Below are 19,728 nucleotides of genomic sequence, written 5' to 3'. Positions count from 1 at the left end.
CATGTGAATATGTAGGAAGAGATCAAGGTGATGCATCTACAAGCCAAGAAATGGCAAAGATTGCCAGCAACCACCAAAAAGAAGAGGCCTGGAACAGATTCTCTCTTACAGCCCTCAGAAGGAACCAACACCTTGGACTTCCAGCCTCCAGAACTGTGAGAGATAAAAATTCTATTGTTTCAGACATTCAGTCTGCAGTACTTGGTTTCGGCAGCCGGAGCAAACCAATCTGGCCACCGTGTGGCATCTGCCCAGCTTCGTTTCTGCCGCTCCCTCAATGCCTTCCCTCCTTATAACTGCTTAGATAGAAGGACTCACAGTTCTGAAATGAACCTGCTTTTTCACTGTTCTGTGCTTCTGCACCCGTGGTTCCCCCTGCCAAGGATGTCACCTGCATCTCCAGTCCCCTGAGGTCCCCACCCCCAGAGGCTCATTCCTCCTCCGTCCCTCTCTGCTCTTCCCAGCCACATTTTCTCCTCCATTCCAGGTCCTGGGGCAAACTCTCTGCTCTCTGAGAGCTGTGACGCTGGGCATCTCTTCCACGTTTTCAGCCCCAGATCACACTCTGCAAGGCTTCTCAGACCTGAGTAAATACGTGGACGTTATCCTTTCTAAAAATCTCACAACCTCCTGGCACATTCCCATTAACCTCATTTTATTCCACATCAACTCAGGAAACACAACTCTTACTTGCAAGTTACCACAACGAAGAGAAAACTTTGTTTCTTTAACTGGTTAAAAAAATGTGTTATCATTAAAATGAAAACACAAAATTAATAAATTCTCAGAGAAGAGTGCGCCTGGCACCCTGGGAGCCGAAGACTCCTGTCTGAGCATCATGGCGAAGCTTCATGGGCTGCGTTGTGAGAGTCCCCCGAGGGCTTTTAAAAAATGCCTGGGCCTGGGATTGTTCTTGAATTGCTCAGGGTGGGGCCTGGGGTTTCCGTTTTCTTTTTTTTAAGCTCCTAGGTGATCTGGTTTGTAGCCAGGATGGAGCACACCTGGCTCTCCTAGAGCATGTCTTGGCTAGTCCCTTGAGTCCTGGGTGCCCCGGGGGCAGGGCCAACCTCATGCGTGTTCAGGTGCATATACAGGGCCTGAGTTGGGTGGGCACAAAGCCAACCTTAACAAGCACTGCTGTGGGTTCAGGGACCCAATGCTCCTCGTGCCCTTTGATAGCTTTGGGTCTGGCGCCAGACTGTGGCCACACTCCTTAGGGTACCTTCTGCATCTTACCACGCTGACTTAGGATAGAGCCTTCTGTTCCGTTGTGCTGTTGATTCTCTTGCTAGAGCCTTAAGACAACAATCCCAGGAAGGCAGGGCCAAGATGTTGCCTCCTTTTTACAGACGAGAGAGCTGAGGCCCAGAGAGATGGACACCCCTTGCCCAAGGCCAACTAGCTTGCCTGTTATTCTGACCACTAACTCAGTGCCTTCTTCACTGTCTCCAACGAGGCTGAATGTCTTACTGAGCTTTATGTTAATAAACTGAGTATGCATAGGGCATATTGTCATTGCTCCAAAGACTATCTGTGCATTCTAAACAATGCACCACCTTTGTTATTCAAAAAACAAAAACAAAGCCCCGTCAAACTGGCTCCGTGCAACCCCAGAAATCTAGAAATTTGACCAGGTTTGGCCAGGGTCATACAGACACTACAAGTGTACCCCAGAGTGACCAGAGAGAGCCCCAAACTCCCCATGTCCCCCGGATGGTGTGTTTGGGTTGTGGACCTATGGGGCTGAGCTTCACCTCCCCAGCGGTGTCAGGAACCACATGCTCAATAGCCACCCTGAGAAGGAGCCAAGGTCCATGGCAGTGATCTTGGAACCTGCTGTCCTCTGGGTTCCCTTGAGTTTTCTCCAGCTGCATTATCTGACAAAAGGGCATATGTTTGAGGAAAGGAATTCAGGAGGAGAGAACAGAGGGCTGGCCCTGCTCCAGCTCCAGTCTCCATTGGCTGCCTCCCCTGGCCCTGGAACATATGGCCACCACTGCACCTGTGGTCAAGACCTGGGTCACACGGTCTTGTGCCTCAGCTGAGGGCTTGTGGTGCCACCACCGGCCTTGGGGAGCCTCCCCAACTGACCTCCTCCCTCCGTGGGTGCACACTTTTCTCAGTTTCCTCCCTGTTTTAAATCATTTTTCCAAGTCAGCAGCCCTATCTGTTAGTCTGGGGAGCACATGAGACAGGCTGTCCTAGACCAGTGAGAAGGGCTTACCCATGGCCACAGTCCTGCCCTCTCCATTGTATCTTGGTTCCACTCACTGCCCTCATATGGTCCTCTCACCTCTTGCCTGGATAGCTGCAGGGGCATCCTCCTCCTGGCTGGCCTCCCAGCCTGCAGTCTCAGTAGGTCATCTTCCTGCAAGCCTGAGCCTAGAACCAACGCCTCTGTGGAGCCTTCCCCATCTTGCTCCTCCCTCCCCTGGGCCACCCTATCCTGGGACATACCTTGATCTTCGTACCTTCAGGCAGCATGGTGGAGTATATTTACCTGTGGGGCTCTCTACTACTGTGCACGCCTCGAAGACTGACTTGAAGTCTCCTGCTTTCCTCCCACTCCGGGGCCTGGCGCAGAGCTGGCGTTTGGTAGTGTCTGCAGAATCCACATTCCATTGATTGAGCTCTTTTGCCAACATGGTGCTGCTTGCCTCAGCCCTGGGCCCCGTTCTCTCCTGCTCAGTACCCCCCTACCCTCGTCATTGCCACTGTCTGTTTATTGAGTGCTCACCCTGTGCCCTTCACTGTGAGGCCCTGATTGCAGTCGCTCCTTAATCCTCACCACAACATCTGCTTTCAAGAACAATCTGGAGTCTACTCATACTCAATCTTGACACTCAATAGTAGCTTGACTTGCTACCAATGTTTAAAAGCAGAAGCTGGGGCACCAAAAATGCCGTGATGGGATATGCGGCCTGGTGACCAAGAGGGGAGACACTCAGGGGAGGCGGTGACCTTTCTGGTCCTACACAGTCCCAGGAGGATAATCATGGGAAAGTCTGGGCCGCCTTGAAGAACACCCTGTCCTTCCAGGTGAAGAACGTCTGTGTAGGTGGGGCCCATGGTGAGGTCTGATTGGCTGAGGGCTTCCCAGCGGCCCCAGCGAAAGGGAGGACAGAAAAATCCCCCTCAGCAGGGGCCTGCATTGGACACTCCTCTCAAAAGCCATCCCTTTGACCCTGCCTCAGTGCCCGGCCCCTGCCCTGGGATGGTGCCTGCTGGCAGGCAAAGAGAGGGCTCTGAGGCAGCCGCAGCCCAGAGCCGGTGGGGGCTAGAAGCCTGTCTGTGCTCCACAAATGTGCCCACCACAGTCTCTGGATGCTGTAGCCCCAGATACCTCATCAAGACCTAGGACCATGCGGTGGTTCCCTCACAACAAAACCTACCACCACCTAGAGGCCACGTCACAGCCTGGCCTTTCCATGACCCCTCAAGGTGACAGCAGAGTTGGGGAGGAGCCTGGAGGAGTCAGGGCCCCAACCCTCAGTCCTGACAGGACACTGACTCACTCTGTGCTGGAACAGCTAACTGCCCCCTCTGGGCCTCAGTTTCCTCACCTGTAAGATGAGGGGTGGGGCTAAAGGCTCTGCTGAGGCCTCCTGAATGCCCACCCCATCAGCTGGGGAGAAGACAGTGGGCATGAGGGCCAAGGAAGTCCGGAAAAAGGGGAGAGTGGTCAGAAGTCAAGGGCAGCAAACCCAAACACATGGAAATGCTGAGGACATTTTTAAATGTTCAATTCCCTAAGTTCCCCACAGGGGGCAGCGGACATCAGTGACAGACGCTGTGAGGATTAGATGCAGCAGTGGATTTTATTGTCAGCACAGCCACTATACTGTGCCTGGGGTTTGGCAGGGCAGGAGAGTGAGCAGAAGGTCTTCTCTCACGGTATCTTCGCTACAGAAGCTGTACCTGTGGGGAAAAATGAGTGTTTTTTAAGTGTTGGGCATCCTTACACAGGCCATTTGAATTGTTAGGCAAAGGTCATTGCTGATTTACAATTCAAAGGAATGAGGGAAGCCCTAGGGATGTAGCTTCAGTTACTGGAGCACTGGCTGCCTGGGGCTTCCAGCGTGACAGGTGTCTTGGCCCTACGAGGTTGGCCCTTGCTCAGAAGTGGCCCCTGGTCCCTGGGTCCTGCATCCCACAGGACTGTGGGCTCCACGTGGCAGTGCCTCACTGCTCTCCTTCCCCAAAAGAGCGTGTGGGCCCTCCATGAACACAGTGGATTGGTTAATGATGAGCTCACGCTTGGCTCAGTCACGCTGGGGACCTGACTGAACATGACAGCAGCTGCAGCACATTCAGCTCTTGCTGGCTGCTGGCAACAACACTGATTCGCTTGTGTGAACTTCATCCTCCCAACATATGTGAGAGGAGGTATTATGAGTCCTACATTACGGGAAGAAACTGAGGCACAGAGGGCTCTCAGTTAATAAATGGTTAATAAAAAGAACCAAAATGCAAACACAGGTCTATCTGATACTGTAGGCCACATTTTCTCGGGGGGTGGGGTCACACTTCAAGCCTTCCAGGCCTGGCATCAGGGACCTGGCGCTCCCCTTGGGCTCCCGCCTTCCAGCAGTAACACGGTCTGGTTACTTGAGGCTCTGAGCATTGATGTCTTCACTTGTAGAAGAGGTCACGTCTCCATCCCATGACTGCTGAGAAACCCATGTCAATAATACACTATCTCATGATAATAAATGTAAAAAAGCTTTACAATTAATAGAAAAACAACGCAGATGTATGTGGTTATCATTATGGTTCTTCCAAGAAACACAGGCTTCTGGGGCCTCACTGCCTTTGAGCTCTGAAGCTTTGCCCTGTTTCCTCTCTCATCTTCCCCTTTTCCTCTTTTGTATTTTGTCCTTCCTCGAGCCCTAACCCTGTCTCCAATCATATTCCCAGTCCTCTGCACCTTGAGCCCTGCCGTCAGCGCCCTGCTCTTCCCCTGCCCCTAACTCTAAGCCCTTGCCCCTGCTCGGCCCTTCCCAGTAGAAATCCCTCATCCTGAGGGATGCTTTGGGGCCCCTCCCCTCCATCACTGCTCCCCCCGGCCCTCTGCCTTCCTCCTCCAGCCTGGGCACTCTCTTTGGGTCCCTCACGGTCACTTTTTTATTCTGTCATTTGACCTTTCACATGAACCATAAGTCTAATTTTTCTCAACCGCTAAATTGTAAACTCCTTGAGAGCAGACTGTCTTTGCATCCCCCACTATGTGCCAGGCACACAAGAGGTACTTGATTTAGTCAGAGAGGAAGGATGAAGGTTGGGGAGGGTGGGAGAAATGAAGAGGGGACAGCTACATTTCTCTTTCGATACCATGTCATTAGTGGGAATTCTAGTCAGCAGTCTCCTTAGTAGGACTTGAAATCCCAATGACATGTCTAAAATAATTTCAAGGGACCTGAGAAGAGGTTGGATCAAAATCTTGATTTTCTTTAGCCTCCCAATAATTATTATTTTTTTAAATGTTACTTACTGGCTGTTTTCCTAACAGCAAAATATTTGGATAGTTTGATGAATTCAGCTTTTTTACTCCCCAAGCTAGCTCGTGAGGGTTGATGCTGGTTTTGCTCTTCCTATATTTTAAAAATCTGATGTCCATCATCTAGCTTCTCTTAAGATAGATTTCCTCTGGGTCAACAGGCAAGGGAAGCTGCACTCAGGCTGCTGGACGGTTCAGATGGCAGCTGATGGAATCAGGGCCTGGAGGGGGCTCAAGTACATTCCGTTCCGTTTCTAGAAAGTACAGGGAGCCATTGCCTTTCCTCAGAAAACCTGGAAGGGGGGACACCCTGGCTGATTTGGTCTTATATTTGTCTTTCTTCTTTAAACCTACCTGTGAGCAAGTCGGCCTCATGTTTTTAAGATTCCAATGATACCACCTTCTTCTGACAAGTTTTTAACCACACAGTCCCAGGACCCAGGCCATGGGTCCACTTCCTAACGGGGGAACTGACGTTGGAGGCCTGGTGTCCTCTGATGGAGGCGGGCAGGGGAGGCCTTGGCTTTGCTTCCAGCCTGCACAGGGCTCCTCACCGGCCTCCTCAGTGCTGTGCTCCAGCTGAGAGGACCTTCTTGTTCGGCAGACAACCTGGCTGGGCCAGCTCCTCTGTCCTCCCTGACTCACAGGTTAGGGAGGACTCACAGGGGTCATCCAGCCTGATGAGACGTGGCCGTGAAGTCTACCAGTCAACCCTCCTTGCCTGGGGAAGTGACATTTCCTAGGGCCCATGTTTAGTGACCCCACCAAACCTCCCAAAACTCAAGACCATCAGTGGCTGAGAGCTCAGGATCCCCCTCCTGCAAAGTCATACCAGGAGTGTCCAGCTGGCCAGACTTGGGGTCTGAGATTTGGGGGACAGTTGCTCTGCCCCTGTCAGGTTAGTACCCTCACTTCCTGCCAGCTGCCACAGCGAGGACATCATGGGTCAGGATGAAGATTCCACAAGCATTGCTACCTCAGCTCCCTCTTGTCCTATCTCAAATTGTATATCTTTTGCTAATTGATTTCTTTTTCCTTCTATTACCCTGAAAGTTCTCTGATCTTCCCCTTTGTGAAATGTAGCCACTCTCTAGCACATACTTATGACCTAATACCCTTCAGAAACTATTTCTTGTTTCTCTTTCTTATTTGTCCTCCTCAGTTTCCTTGAAGGCAGGGTCATATCTTCTGTACTCCCCAGATGCTGCTGAGAACACCCACTAGAAATGTTTTATGCTCTCTGTCAGGTTTTTGTTTGCCTGAGCAGAAAGGGCCCCAGATGGGTAGATTTTCTTGGCTTTTCTAGCTGAACCATAACTGACTTTCTGGGGTAAGTTTCCATTATAAACATGAATCTCTACAAACATCCTTAGGCATAAGCCAGCAAAGATACATACCCTGTCTTCTCCTCTCCCTTCTGCACAGTGATCTTGGCTGCACCCACTCTGGGGAGGGTTGGGTTCACCACGTTGTTATTCCAAAGAAACTTGACTTTCTCAATTGTTCCAACATCGAGTTCTGCGTCAAACTCACTGGAATGGGTGGAGCCTGGTTGGATAATGCCCCTTGACATAGAGAAATAGAAACATTCTCATTCATAGAAACCAGTTCTAATGACCATATAAGCCTATGCCACTCTTTTCTACTCTACATTAATGAGATTATTTTTCCAAATTAATTCTCAAATCAAGGATGAAGAAATGGAAAAGCCAACTATATGGCAACCTCAAACTATTATTTAAATATTGTTTCCTCAAACTCAATTAATTTCTCCTCAAAACTTTCTTATAGAAAACTATCTAATTTCTTCATATCATTTTTTATTCTGGAAGAATTATTGTACAGTATCAACTTACCCACTTAGTTTAACACAACAAGCAAGTGTTACTATGCTAATCAGAAAACATGATACCTGGGGTAATATTAGATTTATTTTCTGAAAATCTGATCTATTGAGAAAGAAAGAACTAAATGCCTGGATTTATAATACAGAAAAGAAAAAATTGTTGGCAGAAGTCTGAAATTAACTTCAATACATAAAGTAAATAATTTAAAATCCATTGATAAAGAGCATTTTAGTGCGTGGACTTGAAGGCCAAGTGTATCATTGAGATGTGGCGCTAAAAAGGGAAATCCACCTGAAGACATCATACTGGTGAGTGTTTCCCTTATTTCCAAACAAAGCAACTTTGACTTGACCGGTGACCGTTCTTCCAGACAGTGTTATGGAAATCCCGTATCTCCAGCCTGCAAAGGGGATAGAAAAGAGTTCAGTTTATTCATGCACAAAATAGTTGACACAAATCTCAGATTCCTGTCCCTGTCCCTTACACTGAGGGATCAAAGTATAAGGAATTCTACATGTTAATCTACAACTCAAACTAGGCCATAAGGAGAAATATGTTTCCAGCAGAGTGCTCTCCTCGACCTGCACTGTCCAGTAAAGGGGCCACTAACCACCTGGGGCTGCTTAAATTTCAATCCAAATTAAATAGAATTAAAAATTAATTCCTCAGTTTTACTAGCCACATTTGAGGTGCTAAATTGCCACAAGTGGCTAATGGCTTCTGTATTGGACAACACAGAACATTTCCATCACTGCAGAAAGTTCTATTGGACAGCTCTGCTCTAGAAGGACAGTATGATGAGTTAAAGCAAAAAGAGAAGGAACAAGGGCTTGTCCCCACATTTGCCAATGTAGCTCGGGAGTGCTATACTGTGACAACCTCGAGGGCAGGGTCTGTGTCTTATCTCTGCATCCTCAGGGCCCTGGGCAGTCTCCAGCACAGAGCAGGGCTCAGCTGTTACCGAGATTTATACCTGGAGTGATGTCTCAGTGCCCACGAGCACACACATACACAACCACACACTCACATGCACATAAACACTCACACAAACATAAATACACATTCTCACACCCACCCGTGTACACAAATACGTGCATAAACACGCACACACATCCTTTGCATAACTCCACTCATCTTTCACACCCTCAGAGACATTGCCCTCGCCCTTCCTTCTGGTCAGGGCCAGGTTGTCTGTCCCACAATGCCACGGCAGCAACCTGCCAAATCCAGCACACTCCTAGCTACTGGCTCAGCTTCCACCTTCTCTGCTGGATTATAAATTTCACGTGTCAAGTGTCTTGTTCATCCCTGCATCTCCAGTGTCTAGCTAGTCTGTGGCCCATAAATAAATGCTGGTTGAGGAATGAATATATGGGTTTTGAATGTTTAATTTGTTGTTGTTAAAATATGGGCAAGAATTTCACGTGTCACTACATCAGTGGAAGGATTGATTAACTGACGTTTTTTCTTAAAAAATGTATATAGTGATGGAAATGTTCTATATCTTGATTGGGGAGATGGTTCCACGACTGTTCATTTATCAAAACTCATAGAACTATACACTAAAAGAGTCAATTTCGCTGCATATAAATTATACTTCAATAAACCTAACTTAAAAAACTATGTAAGGCATGTATTATATTTATGTATTTATAGGAACATAGTCTCTTTTTTTACAAAAGACTTTTTTGCAACATCTTAGGGAACTATCATAGGGCGGGTTGACACACACTGGCCCAATCAAGCCTTGTCCTTACCCTGCATCCTAGCCATTAAGCACATCTTTGAGAGAACTCACCGCTTCCTGATTCCCACCAACCCAAGAGGCAGCCCAGCATCAGGGTCTCATGGACAAGGCAGGGGAGATGAAGAGACTGGAGTTGGACATCTTAAGGGGCCCAGCCCAACAAAGAGCTAGTACTGAATAAATGTTTGCTGAATGAATAGAAGAGCAGGTGCCTATGATACAGTCTTAACAATGAAAAGAACAATGAACTGTGGAGCAGTAAAAATTCAGGGGAGATGGCCATAGATATGTAAATTGCTATTATTCCATTAGTTTCCATTCTGTTGGCTTCCACTCATTTCATGCCATAGAAATAAAATGGAAGAAGTGCAGACTCTTTCTAAAATCCTCAATTGAGTCTTAAATGGGATAGTTTGGGTGGATGTGTCCTTTCTCTAAGATGACCAAAATGTGCCCATAAATATTTCAGGTTAGAGACAAGCCCTTCATTTATGACAGAAACTAAACTAACTTTCTTTTCCTGGGAGGAAAAGTCAAAGTACAACTTACGGGCAAAATTGCTGGAATCTCCTGTGTTCAGGAAGAATTTCTGCTGCTCCTCGCTTGTTTTGCCGGCGAATTTATCAGCATAGTGGCCCATCTGCGGGCACCCTGCATCTGGACAGGGGAAGCACTTGTTCTAATGAGAAGAGAGAGATCAGGCTGTAAGGTGTGAATTTGTCTTTTTATGATCCATCCACCTGGGGGAGCAATTTTCCTACAGTCTGCCTCCTCATTTGTAACAGGAAAGGGCTTAGAAAACAGATAATCTGTAAGTTACCTTCAACCAGGACAGGGTTCCAAGCCTGACGCAAGTCACATTGGAATCACTTGGGGACCTTTAGAAAATACTAACGCCTGGGCCCCAGGGTAGATCAATAATACTTCCCGTGGAGTGATGCGCTGGTGAACGATTAACAGCCAACTCTGGGACGTAAAGCCCTGATTGTAGCGTTTACCAATTTTGGTGGTGCAAATACTCTGACTGTCACTTCAAACATGATGTCACTGAATACGGAGTTAGGAAGAGATGCTCACAGTGGCTCTCATAAGCAGGAGCAGGCAGGCTCTGTACCATTTCCTCCACCTCTCCCCTTGTTGCCAGCTACATAAGGCACAAACTCCCAGCCGGATATATAAAACCCCAGCATCCACCTTTCATTCTCTCGCGTGTATAAATTCTTCTCACACATTCTTCTATTCATGCTCTGCCCTTCTCTTCCTTCTAAATTCTACAATTTACAAGGCAGATTCAAATGTTGCCTCCTACAGGAAGCCTTTCTAGACGAGTGAATTGACGGCTCTTCTCTCTGATTTCCCAGAGTTTTCCTCACCTACGTGACTCATCTAAATTTTTAGCCACCTCCTGCCTAAATTTTTTTTTGTTTCACTCCTCAGGACCGTGAACTCTGAGAGGCAATGCAAAACAAGTAGGGGATGGTCAGAAACTGGTGAGAGGGTACTGCAAATCCCAAACACAGCAGGACAATAGTCCCGCAGTGGGACTCAAGGTGGAAAAATAGCTTACAGATTCAAAGGCCCTGTAGGAATCGCAAGGGTATGCAGCAAACCCGTCAGGACTGAGGATGCTCTCCGAGTAATATTTGTAGCTTCTCAGATGATTGCAAGCCACAAAGTCCCGGGTTCCTGGGGAAAGAAATGAGCAAGTCTGCATAGGTGGTTGGGGGGGCTGTGACAACTTCTCTTCTTTTCTCTTTCCAAGTAGGGTGGTTCCAAAGTGGGATCCTCTTCTCAGAAATTTAAGATAAATCCAAAATCCAGACACAATAATGACAGTTAATATATAGAGAGCGCTTTCTGTGTGCAGGACAATGTTCTGAGCACTTTGCATGTAGTGTCCCTGTAATCCTTATTTTCCCTAGGAGATGGGTACCACACCATCTTTAATTACAGAAAGATGTGCAGATCACAGCCTCAGATTTCAGATTACAGTCACTAAGTGGCAGAGCTGAGAATTAAACCCAAGCCCGTGCCTCTGAGCTCTCTGCCATCCTGTGTCCCAGGCACAGGCTCCAAGACATGACACGATGTGACATGACCTCCCATGCATGACAAAACCAGGGCAAGGACATTTTCATGCTGTGTTTAGGCAAATAAAAAGGAGGGTTGAAGAGCTTTAGGTGGCTTTATATGAGCATCCCTTTTACTCTCATAGTGTCTCCTCCTTCTTACAATTTTCCCTGTCCCCTACAACTCCCGCCAAGAGACAGATGTCACAGCACACCTTCCAGACCTCGCCTGAACTTGCTTGGCCATTACTGATGGAGAGTTTAGGCTACCTCATCCATGCAAACCCTCATAAAGCTGTAAAAGACAAACACATAAATACTCATCTTTAATATCTACTTCGATGGTGTCCATACTTGCCAAGCCATTTTGATTAAATTCAATAAAAATCTTTGCTCATTAGATTTGATCAGATCACAGAGGGTTTTAACTTGTGTGGTGCCAAATGAGTTTGGATGAAAATTTCACCTGTCCGTTGTCCTCTTGACCTTATTAGATACAGAGTCAGAGCTGTATCTGAAGGATACCCTTTATCCCAGGTGCGCTCCATCAATGATAAAGACTAACCACCTCGAATAGCACAGTCTGCATTCTAACCTTCCTTACCTGTGATTGCTTCTCATTCCCGACCCAGCATGGAGGAGTGGTGACTCTCACTGTGCCAATGGCTTTGCCATGAAATGACTGGGAACATTCTCACTTTGTCTACATCCGTAGACAAAACAAAACAAAACTAAACTAAAACCAGTTACATAAGCTTGACCATATCGCTGACACCCAAGGGAGAATTGGCAGAAAAATTCTCTTAGAGTCAGGCTATTTACTTCTAGAGTATTTCCTTTCTTTGTTAGGTACCAATTGATCGTTGGAGTTATAGCTCTAAGTAACACTTCTGTAATTCTTTGTTGCTTGTACACTCACAACAATGTTTTGAGAAAGTACAAAATCAGTAGAGCTGGGATACAACAAATGATATGTTATATTTTTCAGAAATAGGGTCAACAAGGGGCATGTATGTTCATAAAGAGCAGCGTGTTTTCATTGTTAAGATTCACCATGGGAAGGTGCTGCTCGCCCCAGGGAAGTGAGGCCCCTGCTCTGCTCTGGCTTTACCTGCCCAGATGCCATCTAGGTCCACGATCTGCGACAGGGCATTCTTCTCGCATCCTGGCATCTCCTCTCCTCCATTTGGGAAGAAGTCCAGGTGACCCATCTGCTGCTTCGTTCCAAAACCTAAATGTTTGAAAGCACAGTGAGCTTTTTCTAATTCGGGGCTTTCCTGGTGAAAACCCAATCAAACGTGCTCACAGCTGGAGCATGATGCGGCTCACCCAGGAATGGGATCAGAGGAGCTGCATCCGTGTGAATCACATCAACAAAGACAGCATCAGAGGGATCGAGTCGAACCTCCTCAGGAGTACCCTGGAAACTTGCTTCTACAGGATCCAACCCTAAAAGAGATGACCAGTGCTGCAGATAATAGGTCTGGCTGTGGGTGCCAGCAGGACAGAAGTGTACAGCTGCCCAGGCTGTGCATTGCCCAACTCAAGGAACACTATACCCTGGTGTTATGCCATTCCATGGCTCTGGGTATTGAATATGGGGACATAGAGTCTCAACGTTGCTCATTACAAGAGGGCTCCAGTGGCATGGATAGAAAAGGGCAGAGGAGCAAAGAAATTTAGATTTTATTTGAGCAAGGATTTTTTTTTCCACATCAGATTATCCTTTGTATATTTTTCTTCTTCAATATTCTCTTTCTCTTTCCAAGTTTGAAGAAAAAAGGGGCCAAATAGTATGGTATCATAATTAAGAACACAGATGCTGGGGCCAGCCTGGTGGCATAGTGGTTAAGTTTGCATGCTCTACTTTGGTGGCCTGAGGTTCATGTGTTCACATCCCGGGCACGGACCTACACACCACTCATCATGCCATGCTGTGGTGGCATCCCATAAACAAAATAGAGGAATATTGGCAAGGATGTTAGCTCAGGGCCAATCTTCCTCACCAAAAAAAAAAAAAAAAGAAAGAAAGAAAGAAAAGAAACACCTTTCTCTGCTTTAAAAAAAAAGAGAACACAGATGTTGGGACTAGGCTGCCTAGCTCCAAATGCCTACTCAGCAAGTTGCATGACCTTGGGCAAGTCACTTGACCTTTTTGTGTCTCGGTTTTACCATTTATAAAATGGGAGTAATAATATGGTTATAATAAGATAAAATGAGATAATATATGTAGCATTTAGCACCGTGCCTGGCACATGCCATAGGCATATAAGTAAAATATTAGCTAATATTATTTCCTCCTGACTATATTTCCTTCTTGCAGGTCTCCTGGATTTGTCAATAGTTTTTTGAAGGTCTGATCACAACGCTGAAAAGGCATGAGCATGACTGTGTGTTGAAAATAAAAGGGAGAGTTCTTATCAGGGTAGAGACTTGCTTGAGTCCAATGACGGCAGACCTGGATTTGAATCAAGTTCCATCACTGATGAGTCGTGTCACCTTGGGCAAGGTATTGCTTTCCTGAGCCTGTTCCTTCAGTTCTGAGGATTAAATGAGAAAATGTGAAGCACCGTGCACAATATTCGGAATGAGTAGGCACTTAATCTATGCTTACTATAATAATTAAATTAGCATTGTTGTGATTATATTATATGGATATATTTTGTTGCTGTTGTTGTAATTTAAAGGCTTTGCTTGGCCTAAAAGGATACTTTTTGGTGTGATGGTGGCTGGGTTTCTTCCCCCAGCAGGGGCAATGGAAGCATAATTTTCATGTTCTACTCTGCCCTTGATTTCAGAAGGAAGGGGGAAAGGAATGGCAATATGGATCCTTCTTAATTATGTTTGCACACCTGCCTCACTCTGCATTTTCCTGGGTGTCCAGTCCTGCTGAGCAGCCCACACCACCAGCAAGCTAGGATCTAGAGAGGACGGATGGGATGGAGGAGGAAGAAGCGAAGGGAAGCAAAGGAGAATGAAGCCAGCACCTCCCCCGCCACAAAAACGGGCTTCTTGGGGGCCTCCTAAAATGTTCTGTGCAGGTTCCAACCAGCTCTGCCACAGCCAAGGGGACCGTCTCCTTCGGGCCAGCTCCGAGCTGGGCTGCAGCCTTGTACCACCTTGTGGGGTTACTGGGAACGAAAGCTGGTGCCCCGCCTCTCTGCCTTACCTGTAATCCTGCCCAGGCCTGGAGTCCTGCTCCCTGCCTCTCCAGCCACGTGGGCTCCCAGGCTGTGGCCGATGAGGTGGACTTGGGAAGGCGAGTAGCTGTAGTTGGCCTGGAGAGGGGAGATTGTGTTTTCAGGACATTTTTGTGCTGTGGTTTTTGTAACATGCAAACCTAGTGTTGTTACTCCTTTGCTGAAAACCTTCTCTGGCTCTCACTGTCCTTAGGATCAAGCCCAAACTCATTAAGAGAATCTCAGAGCTTTCTTAACACCTATTTTTTCTAGACTCTTCTCTAGCCAAACTCTTTGTGGAACTGTCAGCCCCTCATATACATCGTATTCTCTCACCTCTGGGCCTGATTTGAACTTCTCTTCTTGTTGTCCATACCCTAACCACTTGCCCAGCTCACGTCTACACAGCCTAGCCATCAGCCCTACCCCCGCCCCATGTGGATCAGCTGCCCTTCATGTGCTCCCATAAAGCGCTGTTCTCCCCACCCCATCAGAACCCTGATCACACTCTGCTGTCTTCGCAAGTCTTCACTGGAAGCTCCTCCAAGGCCTGGGACCTCATCCATCCTCTTGACCTCCTGCACAGTTCCTGACACTGCCTGCTGTATTCATCCCAAATATCGGATGGACAAGTAAATGACATAGAGCTGTGAAGTGTTCACCCACGTGTCCTCATTTATTGGTCTCTAGTGCCTCTCGTATAAAGACCATGGTTTTGATTTCCGCACGAATGCAGAAGTAGTTAGAACCAATCGGTTCTTTTGCAGACCCTTTAACATAAGACAAAAATAGCCGGGGCTTTATCTGGAATAGAAAATAGTCGTGAAAAATTAGTGACTTAACTGAAAGAATTGAAGACTTAAATAGTTAAATAGTTAAAATGAAACCGGGGCAGGAAAAAACAGCTGAATCGATTGTGGCAAAAGAAATTCCCCAATTGCACAAGTGTCCTGTTGCCAATTGCACAATTACCAATTGCACATACTGCCTTTGCTTCCACTCGGCTCTCCAGGCGATGCCGTGTTTTGACCCAAACAGAGACCACCTGATGCAGTTGAGGGGCCTTGGAGCTAGATGGTCTCGGGCCCAAAAGACGACTCTTGTATTCAGCTGCTCTATCATTTTTTGGGCAAACTAGTTAACCTTCCTGGGCCCCAGTTTTCTTATCTGCCAGTTGAAGATGGTAATAAAATCACCTTACTCCCAAGTGTTAGTTATTGTTGTTCTTCCTTTCACTGGTGTGTCGCTACTAAGGTGAATTTCAGAGTTTTAGAAGTAGGACTCGGAGAGAAATATCAATTCTTTCTATTTCTTCTCTACATAGATAACGCCCAGCTGCATCTTTACCCAGCGGAGACCAGTGGGCGCTGTTTGCCTCCTCGGCAGCCCAGCCGGCCGACTCACCGAGAGCATGCCAAGCATCTGGGCCACCTGGGCGCCCACCACGCGCACGTTGTTGGCGGCCTGCGTGTAGGTGGTCTGGGAGCCTTTCTTCCAGTCCACGCAGATGCAGTTCACCTCCTCCACCTTGAACATGTTCTGAGGTTGGAGAGACACCACGGGGTGATCACGAGGGCACGGGAAACCACATCCAACCAGAGCTCAGAAATCGTCGCCAACACTTACTACTGGCCCTTCTTCTGTTTTTCTCTAGCTAGGGCTCCCAGATAAACTAGACTTTGTTAGGAATCTTGTTGTCCATTAGGAGTTATCCCTCAGGGTGAATGCTATGAGAAAGGCAAACGGATTCCCTCTCTAGCTTGTAGATTAGTTAAAAGCTGGCCACTGTCTGGGTTTCTTCCACCAGATTCAAAAAGGTTGATTAGGCTGGTGGAAACAATCGCATCATTAGAAAAGCCCTATTTTGAAAAAAAAAAGGTCTCAAGAGCAATCTCTGGTGGCCAAGGTCTAAATGACCTTGTAGGTTTGACCACTAGGGGTCCTTTCAGCCTCTTGGCAATGCCACTGATTACTGGGCTGGCCTTCACCCCAGTCCCTGGGCATTTACTAAGTTTTAAGGTGGGAGAGAAGTGTCACTCTTTTTTTTTTTTTTTTTTTTTTTTTGCTGAGTAAGATTCACCCTGAGCTAACATCTGCTGCCAGTCTTCTGTTTTCTTTTTTCATGAGAGCCGCCACCACAGCATGGCCACTGACAGGCAAGTGGTGTAGGTCTGTTCCTGGAAAACAAACCAAAGCCACCAAAGTGGCACACATCTAACTTAACCACTAGGCCACCTGGGCTGGCCCTGTCACTATTTTTACAATCGGGATAGCATAGTATTTCATGGGGGAAATACACACTGCAGGCATTTGAAAAGTAAAACTTCCCTGATTTAAAAGAGATAGAAGAATTCTGAAAGGAAAACTTCTTCCTGGATGTCAAAGGAGCTGACGTATCCTTAGAAGTTCTACCAGGGAAGACATATAACCAGCTTGAGTTGAAAATGGAGCATTTAAAATCCACTTAGCAACTTTCACATATATGATATTAACATGTGTGATACACACAGAGATGGACTGGAACCTGCCCCTACCTTGCACATATCCAGTAGCCAGCTCTCATCTCCCTTGTCTATGAAGCCATGGATGATGAACCGAGTCTTCTTGTCTGCTTGAAAATTTGATGCCTCAACCGTTGATGGATCAGAGGGAAGGAGACTCTGTGACAAATGCGGAGCGGTTGCATGTTTTTGCAGCCCCGCCAGTCAGGCCTGTCTCTCCCTTCCCCACCTCCGCCTGTCTCAATGCCATGACCTCTCACAGCTTAGCATAAAAGCCACCTCTTCCAGGAAGCCCACCCTGACCTCCCTTTCCCTGCCCCATCTCCCTAAGTTAGGAATCACTACCTCCACTGGGGCTGGAGTGTGGCTTGCAGTCTTACGTTCCATAGGGTACTTTTAGATGGTAAGTTCTTTGCTGCAGACCAGAATTACAAAGCCAGCTAGAGGTTCTGGCAAATGTGAACCATTCATTCATTCAAGACAGTGTTTTACTGAAAACCTATTCTGTCCAGGTGTGGCTAGGCCTGGGGGACAGCTGAAGGGATGGCGTGGGGCAGAGCGTGGTGGAGAAGGAGGGTACAGAGATAAGGAACTCCTGGTCTGCAGGGTGGGCACAGTCCCTCACCTGGTTTTAATGACATGAACACGACAGAGGTCTCACCTGAAAGGTGTCTGGGTTCTCATTGGTGTAGAGCAGGAAGCGGGTGCCGATCCTCTCGGGGCTCCAGGGCAGAACATTCAGGGGCCTGATCGCAGTGCCAGCCCAGGGCTCAGAGTCAGAAAAGCACCCGACGTGATCATAGCAAATCTCCTTTCCTAGAGAGAAAGGATGACTCTGCTGGAGAATTAGCTCCTGAGGCTGGGGTCTGGGACATCACTGCTGCTCAGGCCTGGTCACTCCCCTGCCTGAAGACAGTCTGATGACCATGCAGACACCCTGCCTCTGCCCCACCCACTCTCTTCTTGTCATCAGTGCCCACCTTCTGATCTGGGACCCGTCCCATTGAATCCCACAGAGACGCCGATGGTGCCTTAGAACCACCCTTAAAAGTTCTGTGTGTCATCCCCAGTTTTTAGATACATTTATTTGACTAATGTGATAACCGGCACTGATAAGCCTATGTGTTAATCCAGGCAGGCGTTTAGTGCTTTCACTGGGAGAGTCGGGCCTAAATCTCCCTGGGCATGAAGGCAGGCTGTTGGGGAGATGCTCTGAAGCGGGTCCCCCTCAAACCACCTCCTCTCCCAGGCAGAGTGTCAGTCCCCCCCACCTCTCTCTGGAACCTCAGGGTTGTCTGGAACTGCGGAAGCCCCGCCATGGCCAAGGCTGTCTCTGGCCAGTGCTGAGATGTTGGGTTTAAGACCTTCCCAAGGGGCGGGCGTGATGTTTCTTACCTTTGGCTGCTCCCAGCAGGAAAAGCACGATTGTCCAGATGTTCCCCATCTGCAATAAATTCAGACATTCTCATCCTCACTACGCGTTACCAGAGCAATGAGCCAAGACTCTCAGGAATCCAAGGCTGCTCCCCTCGCCTCTCCTTCACAGCTGGTGGGAGGAAGGCAAAGGCAACTTACCCGGTCAGATGTTCCAGGCGTCCCCTCCCTCTGAATCAAGTGTTCAGGCCATTGTTATATACTCAAGCCTTATCATTTGGACGCTGCTTCAAGGAAACAGCAGGTGATAATAGGACATGCTGTGTGCACTTAACATTTTAATCTACACAAATACACAAAACAAGGTTGGCAATGGTGGTCTAAGCCTCCCACAAGTCTGGGAAGATGAAAGAAGGCTTGATTCAAAGAGGATGAAGAGTCTCTAACTTTGTACCCAGGTAGCTGTGCAGGGAAATGTGAGCCGAGTGGGCCCCACTTTCCAATTTTCTGTTTCATCACCAAGTAGTTGACCAGTCCCGATAAGGAGACGGCAGCAAACTCTAATAATGGAGGAGAGAATTTTTCACTTAGAATAGATGGAAATGCCCTCCAAATAGCTGAAAGTAATGGGAAACGTCTGATTAAGAACACCTCCCCTCTGCCTCTGTCTCTGTCTCTGTCTCTGTCTCTGTCTCTGGCAGTCTAGTAACACCCAAGCACACAAGCTTTGGAGACAGAGTCAATGGCCCTCACAGTAGCCTCTGACCACAATTGCCCATTGACTCCCTGTTCCGGTTATCTTTGCTATGTAATGAACCAACCCAAAACATAATGGTTTTTGAAAAAGCAATTATTATATTATCTCACTATAATTTGGCATAGCTGGGTTCAGGAGCCCCTAAAAGCCCACGTCACTAGACCACATCACATCTGTCGAATTTCCCCAGGCCCTCTGAAGCTTGCACACCTGTCCTATAATTCATGAGGCTGTCACGAATTACCTACAGACCCGCACATCTGTGAGCAGCTTGGCCAGTTCACACAACACGCAGATAAGCCCTCGTGTATCCCACTCCCGAGTTAAATATGCCTCAGTGTCAAAGTCCACACTCCTGAATAGCCAAACACTGGGGGACCAGCGTAGGGGCTCTCCTAGTAAGAAGAGGGAAAGGACTTCCCCCGGAGGAATAAAGAACAGCCGCCAGCCGTTACTGAGGTGTTCCATGTGCCATCCGTTTCCAGCACTTTGCACATATTACCTAATTTAAGTCTTACAACAACCCCATGAGGTAGGTACCATTATTTGCCTCCCTTTACAGAAGTGGAAACTGAGGCACACACAGATAAGTATAGTGCTTATAAAATCACACAGCTAATGAGTCATGAGATGGGATTTGAATCCAGACTATACAGAGTGAAACAAGGAGTTGTTGAACATTCGGTTATTCTGAGCAAGTTATCAACAAGATTTGTTGAGTGTCAACCATAGGATAAGGGAGATAGTTGCTGACATA

At 47.4% G+C, this 19,728-nt stretch overlaps 1 protein-coding gene across 1 annotated transcript; it reads right to left on the bottom strand.

Annotated features, from left to right (window-relative positions):
- Positions 1-3,836: 3,836 nt before the first annotated feature.
- On the bottom strand, positions 3,837-18,284 carry PNLIPRP1 (pancreatic lipase related protein 1). The gene is made up of 12 exons (XM_046655031.1): positions 18,236-18,284; positions 17,502-17,656; positions 16,874-16,999; positions 15,744-15,878; positions 14,330-14,438; positions 12,490-12,609; positions 12,272-12,391; positions 10,659-10,777; positions 9,641-9,770; positions 7,636-7,744; positions 6,895-7,062; positions 3,837-3,918 (listed from the first exon to the last, which is right to left on the bottom strand). Exons 1-12 carry the CDS (start codon positions 18,282-18,284, stop codon positions 3,837-3,839), a joined length of 1,422 nt encoding a protein of 473 aa, XP_046510987.1.
- Positions 18,285-19,728: the final 1,444 nt, after the last annotated feature.

This window comes from Equus quagga, chromosome 2, assembly GCF_021613505.1.
Source record: "Equus quagga isolate Etosha38 chromosome 2, UCLA_HA_Equagga_1.0, whole genome shotgun sequence".
Lineage (NCBI taxonomy): Eukaryota > Metazoa > Chordata > Mammalia > Perissodactyla > Equidae > Equus > Equus quagga.
Note: the sequence above shows the minus strand (reverse complement) of the source record. Positions and strands in the feature narration are given on the sequence as shown.